At 38.9% G+C, this 21852-nt stretch overlaps 1 protein-coding gene across 1 annotated transcript in view; it reads left to right on the top strand.

Annotated features, from left to right (window-relative positions):
- Positions 1 to 20147, top strand: part of RPS6KC1 (ribosomal protein S6 kinase C1) — a 134571-nt gene extending 114424 nt beyond the window's left edge. Inside the window, exons 13-15 of the mRNA XM_081112762.1 lie at positions 11933 to 12015; positions 13047 to 13142; positions 18753 to 20147. Coding sequence (XP_080968888.1) covers positions 11933 to 12015; positions 13047 to 13142; positions 18753 to 18863 — 290 coding nt within the window. The 3' untranslated portion in view covers positions 18864 to 20147. The remainder of the gene's footprint in view (positions 1 to 11932; positions 12016 to 13046; positions 13143 to 18752) is intronic.
- The last annotated feature ends 1705 nt before the right edge of the window (positions 20148 to 21852 follow it).

Below are 21852 nucleotides of genomic sequence, written 5' to 3'. Positions count from 1 at the left end.
TCACCACGACAACAGGAAGAATAGAGCTGGGTAGTGGGAGAAATGCAGAATTTGATATTTTGTCAAGCCTAGACAGCTGTCGGTGGTGTGCACCTATACCCAGTTCCCCACGTATAACAAAACAGGCCCAGGGTTCCAGGTAATTAAATTACCTGTAAACCAACTGAATTAATGTGGTGTCAGAAGCAAGGCTAGAGAGTGGGATGAGCCAAGAAAGCATGAAAGATGGACCCAGCCCACACCCCTCCCTTCACCTTTTGGCCACCTGGACAGCAGAGCCCTAGCCTTGCAGACTTCTCTCTGCAAAGTTCTAGCCTGTCATTGGCCTTCTCTGGATAATAATCTAACAAATTGGTGATACAGGCCACTTCTAAACAGTCTAGAGACCCTCCTTGACAAATACTGTATTTGAATAATCATTTGAATACAATGTTGGAGGACTTTATGCGATGTAGAAATGCTAATTGGGCAGCCAACATTGTTTGAAATAGGATAAAATTAGAAAAAAGGAAGAAAATGGCCATTTGAAAGGCTAGGGTAGGAAATGCAAGTTCCAGGTTCTAGTTAGTCTCACACCCTGAGAACTGAGATCTGCACAGACCTTAGGCAAGTAAATTTCTTCTGCCTTTGACTACCTTATTTCAAAGGCACAGTCTCAACAGTTGTGCACCAATAGATTTTTAAACTTTAAACTTCTAAACTTTGATGACTTAGGTTATAGGTATTAGAAGAACAATCCAAACTTGGAATTAAAATGAAATTTGATTCTCATAGTTGGTGTGGCTTTTAGTTTTGCTTTCATTCGAAACATTTAGTCTTATTTGTGGAAACTTTAAAAAAAAAATGTCTTTATAAAAGCCTAAGCGACCAGCCGACTGGCCAGTAGCTATGACGAGCACTGACCACCAGGGGGCAGACGCTCAATGCAGGAGCTGCTGAGCCACAGCAACTTTGCAGAGTGCCCTCTCGCACTCCAGGACCCCTCAGGGGATGTCGGACTGCTGGTTTGGTTTCCACCCAGTCTCCGCAGGCCAGGCCAAGGGACCCCACCGGTGCACGAATCCATGCACTGGGCCTCTAGAATCTAAAATAATAACTTCGGAGAAAACTAGGTAGTGTGGTTGTCCTACAGTGCACGTAAATGAATTTGATTTTGACAACAATTAAATAAAATTTTGAATGGATACTAAATATGTCATCAGGCCAGCAGCCAGATATTAGAGCCAGCTTACATCTTTTTATAGCACACTTCATGTCTTTGTGGGCCTGGATTCCTTACATCGAAAAGGGGCAGGGGAAACCTTCGGATACCTCCCAACCCTGTCTTCTTCCTGCTCCCAGGGCTTTTTAGCTCTTTCCTCTGCCATATGCCATTCGTGCCAGAACAAACTAAATGTAGGGATCGTCATCCCTACAGAGGGGAGCATTGGAAAGGGTCTCTGCAGCACCCGCTGTAAGCCACCATCATGTCTTGCCTGGACTACTGCAGTCATCAGCTGCCTGGCTCCATTCTCACCTGACTTTTGTTTCATCCAGCGGACAGAGCACGCTTTAGATCACGCCTGAAACTTCCTAGCCTGCCACATGTAAAAGTGCCCAATGGGACCTAAAGAAATGAATGTGATGAGGCCTTTTTAGGTGCTTTGAAAGCCTTGAATGAACAGTGCTACCAAACACATGATTGATATATTTACTCAACAAACATTTATGAAGTGGCTCCTGTGTCCCAGGCACTGTGTCTAGGAGCTAGAAATAAAAGACATAATTGGCATAAGATTGACAGTTACTCTTGAAGATTTATATAAAAAAAAGAAACTACCCAAACAGAAGACATATACTATTGGTTAAGTAGGACATTAATAGACCTTTATAGGTGAATGGTTGTATTTATAGAATGGTAATTTACCAACCTAACAAAAGATATGCTTAGCTGTCCCTCTTCTCGCAGTTTGGTTCCATATAATGTTGGATTCAAAAACATTCTTTCTTCTGTGTTTCTTTCTCTTTGCTCTTTAGTCATCAGCTGTAGTGGAAGACTAATGCTTGGCCCCTGCATAGAAAATCTTTATACACAGCAAGAGCTGGTGAGAGAAATTGACTAGAATTTTGTAATTCTAGTCCCTTTCAATTAGCAACAGATGCTGCAGGGAAAGGCTGTCTGTGTTTCCATGCTCTAGCTGACGTGGAACACTCACTGCAGAGAAAGATGTGCTTTTCCTCGGTCCAAGTGCGTCAGTATGTCACTGACGATAGATCAGATTTTTTTTTGACTGCCCTCTACTCCAACCTAAGGCCATTAATGAAGTCTGGCTCCCTTGGAAGCAGGTTAACAAATTTTTGATCATTTACAACAGCATTTTAAATCTTACTGAACACTTAGTGAGAATTTATAGAAAATTTACTCCAGTTTTTTTCCCCTGACACTATTAAAGTATACATGGTGTTTAATTGTAAGGTTCATAAAAATGTGGCTTAATTTTCATATTGTCTTATTCACTGAATTCCAAAAGCTGCTGTATTTTTGTTACTTATGTTTTTGTTTTGTATTTCCGAAAGAAAGAGTTGGAATTCTTAGGGTCAATTTTTTTAAAATAAACTTTTTAATGTTTTTCTTTAAAAATTAATTTTAGAAAGAGAGAGGAAGGGAGAGGGAGAGATAGAAACATGGCATCAACATCAATCTGATGCCTCCTGCACACGCCTTGCTGGGGATTGAGCCCACAACCTGGGCATGTGCACTGACCCGGAATCGAACCAGGACCTCCTGGTGCATGGGTTGACACTCAACTACTGAGCCACACCACCGGGCTTAAGGTCAATTTTTAACAATTTAAAAAGTTATTTTGGAAAAAAAAATTTTTTTAAAAATTATTTTGGAAAAAAATTCTGTGGCATTAGAAAAATGTATTTACCCTTCCTCGCCAAAATATACTTACTACTGATTATTATTTTAATGTATTATATAGGTCTGTGCCTTTAAAATTGTTCTGTCATTATGATATCTGGATAAAGTGCTAAGTCATTTATGTGACAGATTCTCATAGCATCCAAATATTGGTTTAATTTGACTATTACATAAAAACTTATTTGTAACAATTGCTACTTTTTCATTGAGATTTATATGACCTCTTAATAGCAGTTCTGCAGTTATAATTTCTTTGAGAGTGAAAAGAAGTAAGGCTTGTAAAATTCTCTCTCTTTATTTATTTATTTATTTATTTATTTATTTATTTATTTTAAAGAGAGCACCAACTCTTTTTTTTTTTTAAATATATTTTATTGATTTTTTACAGAGAGGAAGGGAGAGAGATAGAGAGTTAGAAACATCGATGAGAGAGAAACATCGATCAGCTGCCTTCCTGCACATCTCCCACTGGGGATGTGCCCGCAACCAAGGTACATGCTCTTGACCGGAATCGAACCTGGGACCTTTCAGTCTGCAGGCCGACGCTTTATCCACTGAGCCAAACCGGTTTCAGCAAAATTCTCTCTTTTTAAAGTGGTTAAGGAAAACAGTTTAGGAAAAATATTTAAATACTTGTCCTAAATTAAAATAGAATTTCTTTATACGGGAAATTCTTGTCTAAGAAAATTCTGAACTTCCTATATGTTCTACCATGTACTGGAAGGAAGATAGCAACAGAACATATTGCCTGATGGAGGCTGTAGAATTGTCTCTGGAGATTTTTGGGATGGGTGTGGGCAACTGTATTGTTATTATTTGTAGAAGTAAGTGGAAGGATGAGAGGACCTGTGTGTCTCCCTTAGAAGAAGCACCAGGGAACAGAATCAAGTGACGTCACCAGTTGGTAGGTATTCCTGGACAAACCCATCAAGGACTGCCTTTGTGCCACCAGGTTCCCTGATTTATCCCACATTGTAACAGGAATGTCTCTTAAAGAGCGAGTCCTGAGTTTGGGATGCCGAGGGCACCACAGTTGCTTGAAATGCGAGATAATTCTTCCTTATAAAGCTTTGTAGAAAGGTTAGTATTTAAAGCTTGAGATGCATTTTCTAGCTTTTTCCATTTTCTATAACATTTCCAGCATAGTTTTAGTATTATCTTTGGTTATTTTTGAGTCACATCTTTTGACAAATGTATATAATTTAAATCATGTAGTCCTAACAGGCAGGGCCTGAGCCTGTGGATACCCTGTATGATGTCAGTAGTGCTGAGATCACGTGGTCTGTCCCATGTCTTTCCTACTTCCTCAAGTCTGGGCGGATACTTTGTTTTTTTTCTTTACTTCTCACACAGATACAGACATTTTAGGGTTTCCTGAGTGTAAGCTGTTTTTATACTCCTTTACTTTACAGGAGTGAGGCTTATTATAGTTATGGTTTTGGGGTCAGGTTAACATGATTATTTTTGGCTATAGGAGGGAGACTCAGTAAACTCTGATTATTATCTATCTACCTATCTATATAAAAGGTAATATGCAAATGAGGCTGGGTCTCTGTAATGGTCATGACCAGCTCAGGAGGAGGGGCTGGGCGCAGCCCTGAGCCTGAGAGAACCACACACAGGTGTGGCCCAGAGCCTGAGAGATCAACACAGAGGGGCAACTGTTCTGAGCCTCCACAGCGTGGCTGGGGGCAGGCCCCCAGCTGACAAACACACACACACACACACACACACATATGGGGCTCCTGTTCTGCATCTCCAACGGGGCTGGGGGCAGGCCCCAAGCAGACACACACACACACACACACACACACACACACACATACGGCGCCTGCTCCGTGGAGTGGCAGGGGGCAGGCCCCCAGCGGACACACACATACACACATGGGGCGCCTGCTCCGAGCCTCCGCGGCCAGACGGAGAGTGGGCCTAAGCAGTCAGTAGGATATCCTCTGAGGGCTCCTGGACTGTGAGGGGGGCAGGCTGGGCTGAGGGACCCCCACCCCTCAGTGCATGAATTTCATGCACTGGGCCTCTAGTAAAGACTATAAAACTCTCCTATGTTTTAGCAAGCTCTTTGACAACATGGGTTATCAAGGCGGCACCATTTTTTCTGAAAAAATTACCTTGGCTTGTTGAAGAGTGTTCTGTGATGTTGAACATGAGTAAAATCGATGTAGTCAAAGTACATTTTACGTTGCAATAGCTTTATTGTTAATCTGAACTTGTTTATTCACTTGTGAAATAAGAGTATGAATCAGTGAGATTCTGTGTTGTGTTAGACTATGATAATGTGCTAAAGGGAGAGTTCTAGAATTTTACTAAACTGTTCTCACATATTTGATTTCCTTAAAATTCTAGATGATTGAAAATCTAACCTGGAGCTGATTCTGTCTCCATTACATTGAAAGATGGTAACAGGTTTAGTGACACTGATTCATTTCACTTGCTACCAGGTCTCTTAGAGAAAAGGAATAGTGGTTGGGTCTAGAAAGGAGAAAGAGGAAAATTGAGCATTGCTAGCTCATTTTAGCATAATCCCACTCTTTGGGAATCATGTTAATGGAGGGGGGAAAAGTTATGAGAAAAGCTCACGAGTACTTTTGAAAACATTTTCAGGATCATAAAATTACAGGTAGGAAGAATGCTAGAGGCCTGGCTGTCCTCATTTTCCAAGAAGCTTAGTACCACGCCGAGCCAGGCTCACAGAGGAGCATAGCTCGAGCCCTGTCAATCAATACATTTCTTTGACTCAGAAGGAAGAATACTAGGATTCTTTGATATCACCATCTTTTTTTGAGGTTTTGTGGGAAAAATCTGAGACCTTGTTTGTCTTCTTAGGGAATAGTTTATTCCCCCCTAATCACTTTGTTCGATGCCTGTAGTGCTGCTGCACTTGTGGAGAATACAGCCACCGGACATTGCAAATATAGAATGTAGTGGGGGTGAAGGGGACATGCATGGAAACTTAACACTTGGGTTTTATAAGAAAAATATTTTGAGGGTAGAGAAAACAGTGTAAACAGTGGTAGAATTTATCCTTTAAAATGTTTCTGCTTTTTTTTTTTTTAAGATTTAAAAAATGGAAGGTAGGAGTTTAAAGGGATTTCTCAGCTTCACCGTATTTTATTCTGAAAATAGCTTCACAAAGTTATTTGGTCTTTATTTCTATAAGTTTTCTACTTTTGAAGTTAGGCACATCTACTGACTATTCACCTGGTGTTTGTAGTAGCAATCGTTTAGCTTTATATATAAATCAGTATTCTTGGTTTATGCTTAAACTTTTTATATAGATTTTGCAAGTAAAGCAGTTTTAGAGAAGTGCTTTTGACAGCCACACAGCCTCAGGCTTCTTTTTGGCAATTCAATTTCAGGGTATATCTTTACAATTTTAATCTAAGAATTAGAATTAGGGCTAGTGTATAATAATATGCTAATAGGGAATATTCAGACACTGTGGCAGTTCACATTCGATGCAGTATGTTGGTCATTATCTACCTGTTTAAGGACTCTGGCAGAAGATTGCGAGGGATTTCAAAGCAGATAAAACCAATGAACCCAGTTCTCAGACTCCTTAGTTGAGCAAGTTCACAGAAATCAATAAAGGGATATACCTTGTCTGTCTCCTGAAGTGCCTCTAAAACTTTTCTACCCAAGTACTTCTGACTGTAGAGGCAATATGAAATGGGTACCCCAGGGGACTAGTGAAATATGATCCTGAAGTCCCTTTGAAGTCTTTTATCTTGCAAATCCATGTAAATTTTACATTCTGTTCCATAATAGATCTCTGTTTCTTTTAATGGTAAAACAATATCCAGCTCCCTCCACATTTATAAAAACCTTTATGCTCAGGAAGATGTACTGTGCTTATTTGGTAGTTTCAACTACCGCTGCCCCCCCCCCCCCCTCCACATTTCATTCCCACCCTCTCACCCCCAGACCCCTCCTAATCCCAGCAGTGATATGCGAAACTAGCATAACATAGCCCTTTTGATGGTCTAGGCTGCGCTGGTAATGGCACTTGGACCTTTGGCTGAATTTAAAAGGGGCTTTATCAATTGCAAGCCATTGATACATTGTGGAGCCTTATCTCAATGACCCTCTGCTCAATCCTAACAGAAAACCTTTCTGAGCAGAGTTGGCGTTTGGCTTTAGTCTAGAGCAGGGGTGGGCAAACTTTTTGACTCCAGGGCCACAATGGGTTCTTAAACTGGACCGGAGGGCCGGAACAAAAGCATGGATGGAGTGTTTGTGTGAACTAATTTAAATTCAAAATAAACATCATTACATAAAAGGGTACGGTCTTTTTTTTTCAATAGTTTTATTCATTTCAAATGGGCCGGATCCAGCCCGGGGGCCGTAGTTTGCCCACGGCTGTTCTAGAGCTTTTCAGGGCATGTTAGACCCTATAAAACCATCTTAATAATTTTCACTTCTGATTGGGTCAGATGTTCCTCTTTTCCCAGGGCACCCAGTTACTGTAGTCTCCAAAGCCACCCTACCCAAATAAGGTTTCCATAAAGTTGCTTGGAAATGTTAAATGATACATGCAAAATATTAGACATAGTTCCTTACATATAGTAAGTAGTCAGTGTTAACTGCTATTTTAGTGTTGCAATGACCATTTTTGCAGTGTGTGCCTACTGTGAGCACAGCAACAAAGAACGTGAGGCTTATTGGTAGCATATTCAAAATAGATGACTGACCAATTATTTTGGATCTTGACTAGTGAACAGAAATCATCCTATCTAATAAAAGAGAAACATGGTAATTGGCGTACGACTGCTACCCGCCCCATTGGCTAATCAGCGAGATATGCAAATTAACTGCCAGCCAAGATGGCGGCCGGCAGCCAGGCAGCTTGAAACTAACATGAGGCTTGCTTGCTTCAGTGACGGAGGACTCCAACGTTTCCCGCCTGCCTTGCCGACCTCTGAGCTTGCAGTTTAAGAAACATTGTAACAAATTTTAGAAGCTAAACAAAACCCCAGAAACCTGCTTTCAGTGAGCCCGGGATCTCAGAGCTGGAGTTATACATTGTTTCGATTATAGAACCGAAACAAACCAGAGGCCTCAGAGCTAGAGCCTCAGAACTGGAGCCAGAGCTAAAGCTGGCCCAGAATAAAAAAAGAAAAAGAAAAAAAGGAGCAGTTGGGAGCTTCAGTCGGCCTGAAAACAGCCCTCATCCCCTCACCCAGGCTGGCCAGGCACCCCAGTGGGGACACCCACCCTGATCCAGGACACCCTTCAGGACACCAGCCAGCCCCACCCGTGCACCAGGCCTCTATCCTATATAGTAAAAGGGTAATAATGCCTCCCAGCACCGGGATCAGCGGAGCCGAGAGGCCTCCCGGCACCAGGATCAGCCTGACAGGGGGCAGTGCCCAAACCCCCTGATAGCCCTGTGGCTCTGTGTGTGACGGGGCGGGGCCACAACCTCCCTATCGGCCCTACTCTGTGAGTGACAGGGGTGAGCTCCCCAACCCCCTGATTGACCTTGCTCTGTGTGTGACGGTACGGAGCCCCAACCCCCCTGATGGGCCCTGCTCTGTGCATGATGGGGCAGCGCCCCAACCCCCTGATTGGTCCTGCTCTGTGCATGACAGGGTACGGAACCCCAACCCCCCTGATTGGCCCTGCTCTGTGCGTGACAAGGGGTGGCGCCGCAACCTCCCCATCTACCCTGCCTTGAGTGTGACAGCGGGCGGTGCCCCAACCCCCCAATCGGCCCTACCCGGAGTGTGACTGAGGGTGGCATCGCAACCTCCCAATCTGTCCTGCTCTGTGCATGACGGGGTGGCGCCCCAACTCCCCAATCGGCCCTGCTCTGAGCCCGACCAGGGGCTGCACCTAGGGATTGGGCCTGCCCTCTGCAACCCGGGAGCAGGCCTAAGCCAGCAGGGCGTTATCTCCCGAGGGGTCCCAGACTGGGAGAGGGCACAGGCCCGGTTGAGCGAACCCACCTCCCTCCCTCCCCCCCAAGTGCACAAATTTTTGTGCACCAGGCCTCTAGATTATTATAAAACTAAGAGATTTGTATTACTTGCTGTACGATTAAAGAAAATGGAATGACTTAAATTCTTGAGCAAAAACAGTAAAAGACAAAGCCACAAAATATGCCATTGGGGAAAGTGATTTTTAGTTTCACATTATTTAGCATGTGGCCAGCACATGGAATTCTATGGAGGGGTAGTGCCTAGTGCCTAGCGTAGTGTCTAGTTTGTACTGTTTATGTATGCTGGTTGAATGACTGATACGGTGAGACCTCATTGTGGAGGCCTGATTGTATACATGCTTGTTTAAGTTAGACATGTGAATGTTATTTAATGGTCAGTGAGAAGCCATTTCAGAATTTTGAATAGGAAGAGGATGCATTGACTGCTTAAACTGTAAGGAACTGTGCAATGGGAGGCTTGGGAATGGGTGTGGGGCAGTGTATTTGAATCTTGGAGGGATACTATAAGCACTATGAATGAGAGCCCCAATGAATTTTTCGTAAAGAAAATCACTATTTTAGGAAATCCTTGAGTGTCCAAACTATAGAATGTAGAGCTAAATTTAACATATAGACCCTCAGATCTAACCTTCATATTATGAATGAGATCAAGTGAATTCCTCAAAGCTCTTAGTCCAGGGCTTCTGATTCCTAGTCTATTGCTCTGAAATATATAACAACATTCAAATTGTGGGGGAAACCATGTAGCCAGCAGAGTCTCGGGCAGGATTGACCTACATATAGCTTTGTCGTCCCTGCTCCAACAAGTCTGAATGTTTTCATGTCATCTGGTTATACATTTAAATTGTACTGCCCTAACTGGTTTGGCTCAGTGGATAGAGCATCGGCCTGCGGACTGAAAGGTCCCAGGCTCGATTCCGGTCAAGGGCATGTACCTTGGCTGCAGGCAAATCCCCAGTTGGGGGTGTGCTGAAGGCAGCTGATCGATGTTTCTAACTCTCTATCCCTCTCCCTTCCTCTCTGTAAAAAATCAATAAAATATATTTTAAAAAAAATAAAATTGTACCACTTGGCCTGGCTAGTGTGGCTCAGTGGTTGAGTGTGGACTCATGAACCAGGATATCAGTTCGATTCCCGGTTAGGGCACATGCCCAGGTTGTGGGCTCAATCGCCAGTAGGGGCGTGCAGGAGGCAGCTGATCAATGATTCTCTATCATCATTGATATTTCTATCTCTCTCCCTTTCCCTTCCTCTCTGAAATCAATAAAAATATATTTTAAAAAATAAAATAAAATTGTACCACTTGGTTATTCATGTAGGCTAACAAGCATGGAATGAAAGTAAAACTCTCACTACCACAGAGGCAAACCAGTAAAACACTGTCATATTTTCTCACCAATCTTTAGAAAAATACATAATTTTAAAATTAGAACTCTATTGTTTTTTAAAAATTTACTATATCCAGACGTTGACTTATATACTTAAACCTTGCACAAATACATCATTTTAAATACTTATGTGTGCTGTGCCAGCACAGTCAAGGTTCAGTGAGCCTGAGGAGGGGCAGTGAAAGATTAAAGAAAAGACAGACAAAGAGAATATAGCTGGGGCTCGGTGGATCTCCTGTGCCTGGATGAGGGAGGCCACAGAGAAGGATCCAGCCAGCAAGCTGAGGCTTTATTTTATAGTCAGTAAAACAAGGTAGTGGTCAACATAGTTACAATGTTCTTGTGAGTTTCACTTGTTTTGGCAGCACTTGCAGCACCTCCCACAGCCCATTAGCTACCCAGGAAGGATCTAGGGCAGCCGTGGGCAAACTACGGCCCGCAGGCCGGATCTGGCCCGTTTGAAATGAATAAAACTAAAAAAAAAAAAAAAAAAGACCGTACCCTTTTATGTAATGATGTTTACTTTGAATTTATATTAGTTCACACAAACACTCCATCCATGCTTTTGTTCCGGCCCTCCGGTCCAGTTTAAGAACCCATTGTGGCCCTGGAGTCAAAAAGTTTGCCCACCCCTGATCTAGGGGGTGGCCATAAGGTCAAGCTTAATTATGCTAAGAGGGCTCTGCCCTCTAAGCTGGGACTTGTTTGGGGCTCTGCCACAGATCAATCCGAGGCTTAACTCTAGAGCGTCTCCCCATACTTAATGTAGTAGTATTCCATCATAAGAATGTGCCTATATATACACAGATACGTGTGTGTGTGTGTGTGTGTCTGTGTGTGTGTGTGTGTGTTTGGCTTTGCAACTAATTGAATGTCATTAGGAAAGGGTAAAAATACATTGAACATGACTTAAGGGCTAAAAGCCTCAGAAATGGTGAAATGAGGAGTTTTGCAGACTTGTGGAGAAACCTGAAAGATGACACCTGAGAATTCCTATTACATTTAAGGAACTTGTGCTGATGAGAGAGGATTAACATAGATAAAATTGTAATTTGTAGACACTCTAAAATCACTTATTTTAGCCAGTAGTTTCCGTTGTGGCTTAAAACAACTTGTAATAACAAAGTGGGTAAATCTGCATTGCACATGCTCCTCCTTTAGTTGAAAACAATTATATAGGAGAAGGATGATACTGTGAACTAGGTCTTAGTTCTGTTACTGATTTACTATGTGACATTGGACAAGGCGTGTCACCTCTCTGTACAAGGATAATTAATACTGCTTTAAATGATTTTTGCACTTCCTTCTGAAAGTAGAGTCTTTGTTTTGAAATCAAAACATGACCTCTTAGGTAGAGTTGGCTACACTTTCTCAAATTTGAAAAATTAAGCAAAATGCTGATATAGTATATTCATGTAACTTTTAAGTATAGTATCTTGAAGGTGTCCCTCTATCAACTAAAGAAAAAATGTCTCCATTTAATATATGACTGTGTCAAGAAAAAAAAAATGCAACCACAGTAGGTGATCAAAAGGATAAGTAACTTTCAGGGATTTTGAAAGCCCAGTAGTATTTAGTATTTGCTCTCTCAGCATTAAAAAGGTCACCTTGCTAATACATGTTAATTTTGAAAGTTTAATTGACCTTTGGAATTTTAATATCAACCTTTTTTGGTGTGTTTAGAGGTTGGAGCAATCACTGAAGAAACTGAAGCCTGTGATTGGTGGAGTTTGGGTGCTGTCCTCTTTGAACTTCTCACTGGCAAGGTAAGCAGTGACCTGGACGCTTAATAAGTTTACCCAGATGCTACCTTGATTTCAAATTGAGACCATTTAGCCTTTGCCTGTAATTTTTAGATCAGAGACTAGGTAAGAAAAACTTTGAGATATATATGTGCAGTAAATTTATCAAGATTTCAGATAAAGAAATTAGAGTTGTATTGCACTGAATAAATCGATGGTAAAATTCTGTATGTCACAATGTCAGTACACAGTAAGATACTTGTATAAGACTAAATACTTTTTCTCTTTATTTTCCATGATTTCCTTTTAAATAGAGTTAAATCTGTAAGGTTCATATCAGGATGTATTATAATTCTTTAGATGTTTTAAACATTTTGTCTGAAATCAGGAGGGAATTCTCATTTTAAAGAAAATTAATGTAGATATAAATGGTAACCTCTTTTTTGTCAATACTATAATTTTTTCCTATCTGTTCTAGCTTTAGGACAGAATTGATGCTCTCTCTGATCAATAACTTTTAAGTGTCACATTTGAGGTTAGTGGACTTTAATAGAGTTCTGTGCAGATTGCCTCCTGGGCAGAAACCAGAGGAGCAGTCAGTTTTATAAGTAGTCCTCTACCTTACATATGTAGATGATACAGAATTCCCAAGATAGCTGTGGCATTTACAAACCTTCTATACATACATTTAAACCATAATGTGCCACATATACCCATATATATACATATATTTTATTAATTTTGAAGGTTTTTAATACATTAAAATTATTTAGAGTTATCTAAAGTCCCTTTTTAGTTTTTATGTATAAATATAAGCTCTTCTACTTATGAGCCACTTTATAACTAAGGTAAAAGGGCTAGAAGCATAAGCTTATGATGTGATTTATCTGATTGCCTTCATTCCGGTTAGAAGTTCTATAGGCTTAGAGCCCTCGTCTTAAACTGCTTAGGTGGCACTGCTGATTACTACACCTCCAGTTAAGACCATTGCTGAGTTCTCTGCACTCACTGTCCATAAATCCTGGGTAAGAAGTGTACCTGATTGATTGTTTCAGACTCTGGTTGAGTGCCATCCAGCAGGAATAACTACTCACACTACTTTGAACATGCCAGAATGTGTCTCTGAAGAGGCTCGCTCACTCATTCAACAGGTAATTTAATTGACCTATTGGCCAAGTGTGTCAAACATGCAAATTAGGAGAGCCTGCAGCTCTAAAACCTTAAAGAAATTAATTTTGGGCAAGAAAGACCCATTACTGATTGCAAATTCAGAATTAGTACTGTGTATCTTCAGGTTTATGCTATTATCTAAGTATTGGTGAGCTTATTGGTATTAAAATTTTTTTCTCTCAAAAATCTAGGCTAATATTTAGTCTGTCTGTCTGTCTGTCTGTCTGTCTATCTATCTATCTATCTATCTATCTATCTATCTATTATATATAAGCCTAATATGCAAAGTGTCCCCTCGGGAGTTCGACTGACTGGGAGTTTGATCGCTCACTATGATGTGCACTGACCACCAGGGGGCGCTGTGGAACGAAAGAAGGCCCCGGCCAGTGGCCGGCAGCCAGCAGCCGCTAGGGACCCTACCCATGCACGAATTTCATGCACTGAGCATCTAGTCTATATATTTATGTAGGTGTAACTTTTTAAGAATTGCGTTTAGCTTGTCTGGAGCTGCTCTACTTTTGCTATTACATTTTGTAACTATTTATGAATAGCTATTTTCGCTCTTTAATTCATATTTATAAACTTAGAAATGGGCTCCTCAGGTTGCATAGGGGGGATGTGGTGTTAAAAAATCTTGCCCAGTTAGATCATTCTTAGTTAGCTTCATCCATTGATGGAACTTGGGCATTGATGTCAGTGCATATTTTGGTGGCTTTGAAGAAAGAGATAGTTGATAATTCAAGTTTAGTATTCCAGAGGGAAGCTTGAAACTCTGGTGAGCTTCTTAAATTGATTCCCTACATTTAAAATGCTCCTCTAGTTTTGAATAACGGATTTGGTGAGTACACTGAGGGTTGTCAGTGTTGTGGTATGATAGGCTCACAGTAAATCAGCAATAACTGTCAGGCCTGGGATCTGTACACTTTTATGAAAAACACAAAGGGAAAGGCTGTTTGATAAACATAAGAATTAAAGTTTTTGTTTAATGAAACATGAATTATTTTTTTAATCAGGGAAAATGAACTTTTTTAAAAGGGGAGGGAGGGCTAATATAACATATTAAGAAGAGAAATACCTAGTATCCTCTTGAAGAGTGACTTTGGTTCCATTCAACAAATGTAGGCAAGGCATAGTGCTATAAGCTGTAAAGGTAAGATATAAAAAACTGTATTGCAGGTGGATGTGATAAAGGCTGCCAAATAGGTTGAAAGAATACTTTGGCAAGTGAAAATACAGAGGGATTATTGTTGATACAGTGGTAGTATTAGGAAAATTTTGTGTAGTGGGTGTTATTTTTGTGGAGACTTAGGTTTTCAGCATGACAAGGTGGGATGTGGGAGAAGAAGATAGGTGGAATAAATAAAGAAAAAGTCTTAAAGACTCAATTTGGTTTATCTAAAGTGGAGGAATGAATATAGTGATGAGTGTGGAAAGATAAGTTGGGATTCTCTCATGGGGTTCTATTATCATTATCACCTGGTAGAGTGATAGTATTTAATTTAGAAAAAAAACATGAGATTTTTGTACAGAAGAGTGAATCAGAACTGTACTTCATGAAGATCCTGAAAATATAAAGCAACATAATCAGTTTGGAAATACTGAGTTGAGAATACCCTAAGCATTTTGTAAAAGAACTACTAGTAAAGAGATTAATGCAAAGATATATAAAACATTTCATTTCAATGGGAAAAGGACAGTTATTTGTTTGATTTCATCTTATTTGTTGTGGCACAAAAAGGTAAATTTAAAATGAGTTTTTTTGGTAAATAATTTAAAGAATTCTAGTAACTGCCAATTTTTGTTCCTCTTCCTTAAAGAAGTAGTCATTATTATACATTGTGGGGCAAAAGTAGGTTTACAGTTCTATGGAAAATAATGCAATAATTAATAACTAATAATACAAGAATAAGCTATGTTTTACCTACTCAGAACTATAAACCTACTTTTGCCCCACCCTGTATAACATCTAGAATAGAATTCCCCACATTAATTTATAAAGGTCTGTTGCTCCCATTTTTATTAGAAATTATAAAGGAGTTGTAAAGGAGTCTAGGCTGAAGGTATGTTAAATCCCCAAATGCGGGTACTTACCGCTTATATTGTAAATCAGCATTCTGTCATTGCCTGCCTAAGGAAACTACCACTCAGGTTGGGGAAACATCATCAGGAAAGGGAAGAGGGGTCTCTTGGCATGATTAGCCATTTGTCACTTTGACTTTCCTCTTCCACTACCTCACAGGTCATAGAGGCCATTTAAAAAAAAAAACCCACAAAATGATTTATATGGAAATAATTATTCTGCTTTGGGGAGATTTCCCCTCTTTGGTCTGTCACCTTCTTGCTTTCTTCCTAGCTTTCATAAAATCCATGGTTCAGTCATCTTAGTCAAGGCAATGGTACTAAAGTAAACATAGTAAATGCAGTTTTTTAAGAAGATACATATATTTTACGAACCCTCAGAGCATGTATGTTTGTACTTTACAGTGTACGTTTGGTTAACTATGACACAGTTGCTTTGTCAGTTGAAAGATTATCTTGGATTTGCCACTGGTTGACATATTCACTTAAGCAATGGAATCTTTGCATGATCTCTCTTGTGGCCTGGTATAGTCTTTAAAATGGCAGAATAAACAAGATAGTCATGAGTAAAACAATTATACTTTTGCCTATAGATTTATATTTGCAAATTGAAAATATGAACCTCTATTGGAATTTCATAATGAGGTCATGCTTTAGAAAGAATGAGGGTGGACAAGCCAATTGTAACAAGAAAGAATTTATACTTTCCTGAAATATTAAAAAATATGTGATAGTCATAGTTAATTTTTACCAATATTTGATATTTTATGCTGGTCTGGTGTGGCTCAGTGGTTGACCATTGACCTATGAACCAGGAGGTCATCGTTTGATTCCCAGTCAGGCCACATGCACGGTTGCGGGCTTGATCCCCAGTGGGGACCGTGCAGGAGTCAGCCTATCAGTGATTCTCTCTCATCATTGATGTTTCTATCTCTACCTCTCACTTCCTCTCTGAAATCAATAAAAACATTTAAAAAAATATTTGGAAATTAAACAACACACCTATGCCTCATATAACCTATGAGTTAAAGGAAAAAAATCCCAAGAGAAGCTGGAAAATGTTCTTAATGAACTAAAAGCAAATACAAACGTACAATATATAAAAATTTATAGGATGCAGCTAAAATAGTTTTTAAGAAAACTTTATGGCTTTAAACACCTGTGTCAGAAAAGAAGATCTCAAGTAAAAATCTTACCTTGCACCTTAAGAAGCAGAAACTATAAAAGTACACTGAAAGGAAGCAGAAATCAATGAAATAGAAAAGAGAAAAATCAAGGTATTTACAAGTTGATTCATTGAAAAGATCAGCAAAATTAGGAAACCTTTAGCTCATTCAAAAATGTACATGAAAAGGCAAGGGACCTAAACTATCCAAAATAATCTTTTTTTTTTTTTTTTTGGTTTTCAATTAGCAATAATCACGCCTTGGATAAACCTCATTGGCTACAATACTGACACTGTGCAAGTGCAAAATAATCTTAAAGAGAACAGAGTTGGAGGACTCATACTACCTGATTTCCAGTCAGTATAAAGCCACAGTAATTACTTATTGTGTTATTAGAGCAAAGACAGGCATATAAATCAATGGAATGAAATTGAGAGTTCAGAAATAAACCCATACATGATTGTCAATTGATTTTCACTGAAGATGCCAAGATAATTTGATGGTGAAAAGGTCTTTTCAACAAACGGTGCTGGGAAAATAAAATATTCACATGTAAAACCAAAATGAACTAAGACCCTTCATATCATATGTAAAAATTAACTCAAAATAGCTCATAGACCTATGGGAGTGCAAACTATAAAAATTGTAGAAGAAAACTGGAAAATCTTCATAACCTTGGATTAGGAAAAGAGTTATTAGACATGATAGCAAAAAGTAAAATAGATAATGTGGGCTTCATTAAAATAAAAAGACTTTTATATTTGAAGACATTAGTAAGAAAAGGAAGAGACAAGCCACAGACTGGGAGAAAATATTTGCAAATCATATAACTGTAAGTGGACTTGTATTCAAAATGTATAAAGAACTCTTAAAACCTCAACAAGCAGACAACTCAGTATAAAAATGGAGGAAGATTTACCAAGGAAGCTATATGAAATGCTAATAAGGACATGAAAAATACTTACCATCACTAGTCACTAGGGAATACAAATTAAAACCATAATAAGATACCACTAATACCCACTAGAAGGGCTATAATAAAAATGATAGATGCTAGGAAGTATTGGTAAGGATGTAGAGAAGCTGGTGGGAATATAAAATGGTATAATTACTTTAGAAAAGTTTGGCAGTAAAAGCTAAACATGAACTTAACACATGACTTTGGGATTGCACATCTAGGAATGCCCATAAGAGAAATGAAAGTCCACAAGGAGACATATACACAAATGTTAACAGCAAGTGTATTCATTGGCCTCAACCTGGAAAGTCACATGTCCATTAACCTGATGACTAGATTAACAAAATGTGGTACAGCCAACAGTGGAATACTGTTCAGAAATAAAGGGAATGGATTGTTGATACCTGCTACAACATAGATGACTCTAAAAAATATTATGCAAAGTGAAAGAAAGCAGCTGCAAAAGACAACGTATTTTATGATTCCATTTATATGAAATATCCACAAAGGCCGAGTTTACAGATAGTACACAGATCAGTGGTTGCCTAGGGCTGGGGATAGAAGTGAGGATTATCTGTAAACAGCATGAAGAAACTTTTTAGGGTGTCAAAGTGTTCTAAAACTGAATAGTAGCAATGGTTTTGCAACTCTAACTTTACTAAGAATCATTCAATTGTACACTTACAATAGGTGAATTTTATACTATATAAATTATTCCTTGGTAAAGCTGTTGAAACAAAAATTTGAGGATGTGTGAATGTCTCAATACACATTCTTCCAGCATGCCTATGGCCTATAATAATTGTATATGACTGCTTGTATTTTCCCACACTCAATAATCCTATTGCATGTAATATTATTAACTTATACATAAATTCTGATACTGAATAAGTCAAAATACGTTTTACTCATTGGAGCAAATTATTCTATGTGAGTCAGCTATTCCAAGGAAAACATTTTGGAATATGAATTGGCCAATTCAGACTTCAGGTAAAGTTTAGACCTAGTACACATACAATCCACTAAGGGTTGAAAGACTTACCGTGTCGCCCAACCTTTCAAATCATGAAAGGAGTAAGGGACCTCTCGGAATTGGGTGCAATATCAAATTAATGTCACACTGTCCTTTTGGAATTGGAAATTCACAAGTGTAACTATATGAGGATGAGAGAAACAAAGTGAGCCACTCAAGGTCATGTTTCAAATCAGTTGAAAAGCCACCACTAGAGTGATGTTAGACACAGCTCCCTTTCAAGAAAAGATAGTCAATTGGCTGTTATGTTCATTTGCTGCTGGGGTTGAATTTACAAGCACTTTCCTTTCATATATTTTGTTTTCCTTTAATTTGCTCATTGGATTCCTGTTAGTCACTAAATCCTCTTTCTTAGCTCTTACAGTTCAATCCTGTGGAGCGTCTTGGTGCTGGAGTTGCTGGTGTTGAAGATATCAAATCGCACCCATTTTTTACTCCTGTGGATTGGGCAGAACTGATGAGATGAACATAATGCAGGTTATTTGCATGCATTCTGACCTTCTCTGGGCAGGCATCCCCAGCACAGAGGCAGCGCAGCCTCGGTTTCTTTGGAAGCACCAAAGCATTGGGATAAAGACCTTGAGAGGAAATGGAGGATAAAAAGCCTAAAAGAGAACAATTCCTTACAGTTACCACCTGGACAAGATATCGGTACATTGCAAGAGGCTGTTTTGTACAAACCTTTAATGAAGGTGTGATCTTTTTTTAACTACACTTAGTGTTGCAGATGAGTCGTAAACCCAACTGAAAGGAATGCCCATCAAGAACTTTCTCTGGTATGAAACTCCAAGTGTATAATCAAGTGTTACTTGAAAGGAGGACCTTTACATGGCAGCTAACCACGCTTTCTGCTAACCAAGATTGGTTTATATGATCAAATTAATATTTGTTGAGTACTATATAAAAAGCGCTTCATGAATAATGACATCTGTGGAGATTAAAAAGTGAGAGAAAAAAGAATATACTCATCATGTCTTATAGGAAACTTGCACCACAATGCTGTATAATTAATATATGTTGAATATGATCCCAAATTGTTTCATGCTTTCAGAAGTCCACATGGAAAGAAAACACTTCATGGGGTCAACTTTGTACATGGTTGGTTGGTACTGCTTATGGAAGGGTTCATATAAACACTCTCTTCTCTTTGACACTATCTTTCTTCTTCCCTGGCCTATTCTGTAATATTCTGTTCTTCCTACCCCTACTAATACATAACAAAAAAGGGAAGAGGGAGTATTTATGTCCCCAAATTGTATCAGCTTAATAAGGACTAAGAAATCATGATGTGAAATAAATGTGGTAAAAAATTAAATCTGTCTTTCATTTAATTGCATTTTTTTTTTAAAGAAAGGCTTCTCTTCCATTCATATTGAAAAGTTAGCAATTTCTCTGTCTTATGCTTGACTTCATTTTAGTTTTTGACTTGGTATACTAAGAACCAAAGGACCTCCTCTAAATGGAATTGAATGGCAATCCTATTTCATTACTTATAGTGGCAGGATTTCCAGATTTGACCTCCTAATCTACTTGACATTGTGTAGAAAGAATCTGAGTATTTGAACATCTCCAAACATTTGTATTTTTTCTTTATGTTGCTAAGATAGGTCCTGTGGTTATGCATTATTTACAACTTACAAATGTTTTAAAAGTGTTAATGCATGTTTTTTTTTAAACTTTATTCAAAGGAAAAAGTCACTATTCCCAAGTTAGCAGTTACCAGAAATAATAAAAGCTTTCTGTATGTTTTAATCCTTTGTATTTTTGAGATATGTGTGAGAGCCCACCTCTATTCCAAGAGCATCTGCCATCTGCCAATGGCCAGGTCCTCCCATCAAATTAATGGAAGCAGAAAATGCTTTAGTGTGAAACAAAGGAAATGTGCAAGCATTTTTCCTTCTTTTCTTATCCTACTCCCCCCTTTTCCTTTTTGGTCCCCTTATAACCTGAACCCCAGCTGAAGGGCTGCAACAACACCAGGATGGGGAACAGGTCACCAGGATCATAGCTCAATCAAGATGACATCACTCCCTGGAACTGGATTTCAACTCACCAGCCCCCTGGCCTCATAACAGGAACTCATGCAGGTGAGACACAAGAATGACTTCCTGGTAGGACTAGTAGGAAATCTGCAAGTACTTAGAGCTGGCCATTACAGAGCTTCCTTCCAGAAGTGCCCTATGACATGAAAGTAGGACTTCACAACTAAGGTGAAGCTCCCAGCCCTACCACATGATTTTGGTCCCTTGGATTCAGAGGACAATAATGTCAACAGATGGTTGCTGTGTCAGTGTGTTGACACAATTCCACTGCTTCAGTTTCTGTCTTTCTCTCTGGTTGGTTGGAATGTGTGCTTAATGTAAATGCAGTATTCATAATCTGATTTAATGATGAACATTAATTATTTTAGTAATGAACACACAAGATAAATGGCTTTGGGTTGATGAACCCAAGTCTGTTTTTGTTTGATGGTGTATATTAGAAATATTAATATTTCTAAGGCTGTGGCCGATACTGCTTTTTTGTTGTTGTATTTTTTTGAGCATGTGTCATATGGGCCAAGATCATAAAAGAACTTGCCACTTAGTATTTCTCATTTGATGTATTTTTTTTATTGTGGTATGGTATACATACCGTTAACCACTTTTAAGTATACAATTTAGTGGCATTAAGTACATTCACATATTTATTCAACCGTCACCACTATCCATCTCAGAACTTTTTAATCATACCAAACTGAAACTTTATACCCATTAAAGAATAGCTTCCCATTTCCCCTCTCGCAGCCCTTGGTAACCATCATTCTACTTTCTACCTCTATGAACTGGACTCTTCTAGGTCTCTCATATAAGCAGAATCTTACAATATTTGTTTTTCTGAGAATAATATTTTCAAGGTTCATCCGTGATATAGTGTATATCAAAATTTCATTCCTTTTTGAGGCAGAATAATATTCATTGTGTGTATAAACCACATTTTGTTTAACCATTTACCTGGCAATGGACATTTTGGTGTTTCTACTTTTTAACTATTGTGAACAGTGCCATTATGAACATTGATGTACAAACATCAGTTTGAGCCCATGCTTTTATTTGATTTTATATTTTTATGTGAAATTACCAATGTTATTTACTATTATTTTACTATGCTCTTTATAAGAGAGCTTTTTCTAACAGGTTGCCAAATAATATGGTATATTGTCACCTATCTTAAGATTATGATAGGAAAATCTACCATTTCTATTTCATAGTGGGGTGAGTTAAGCTCTCTAAGATTAAAAAAGAATGCCATCATTTTAGCAATTTGTTTTAACTATGACACCAGTTAATACTTTTTGAGACAGATCTTTTCAACTTGTTATAACTGAACTCTCGGTAATCTATTTAAACCTGCCTTTTAAAATTTTTAAAACAGCTATAATTCCTGTTGTGTTTTGACCCTCCAGCTTTTCCTGC

This window comes from Myotis nattereri, assembly GCF_964212035.1.
Source record: "Myotis nattereri genome assembly, chromosome: 18".
Lineage (NCBI taxonomy): Eukaryota > Metazoa > Chordata > Mammalia > Chiroptera > Vespertilionidae > Myotis > Myotis nattereri.
This window is presented reverse-complemented; position numbering and strand designations above follow the sequence as displayed.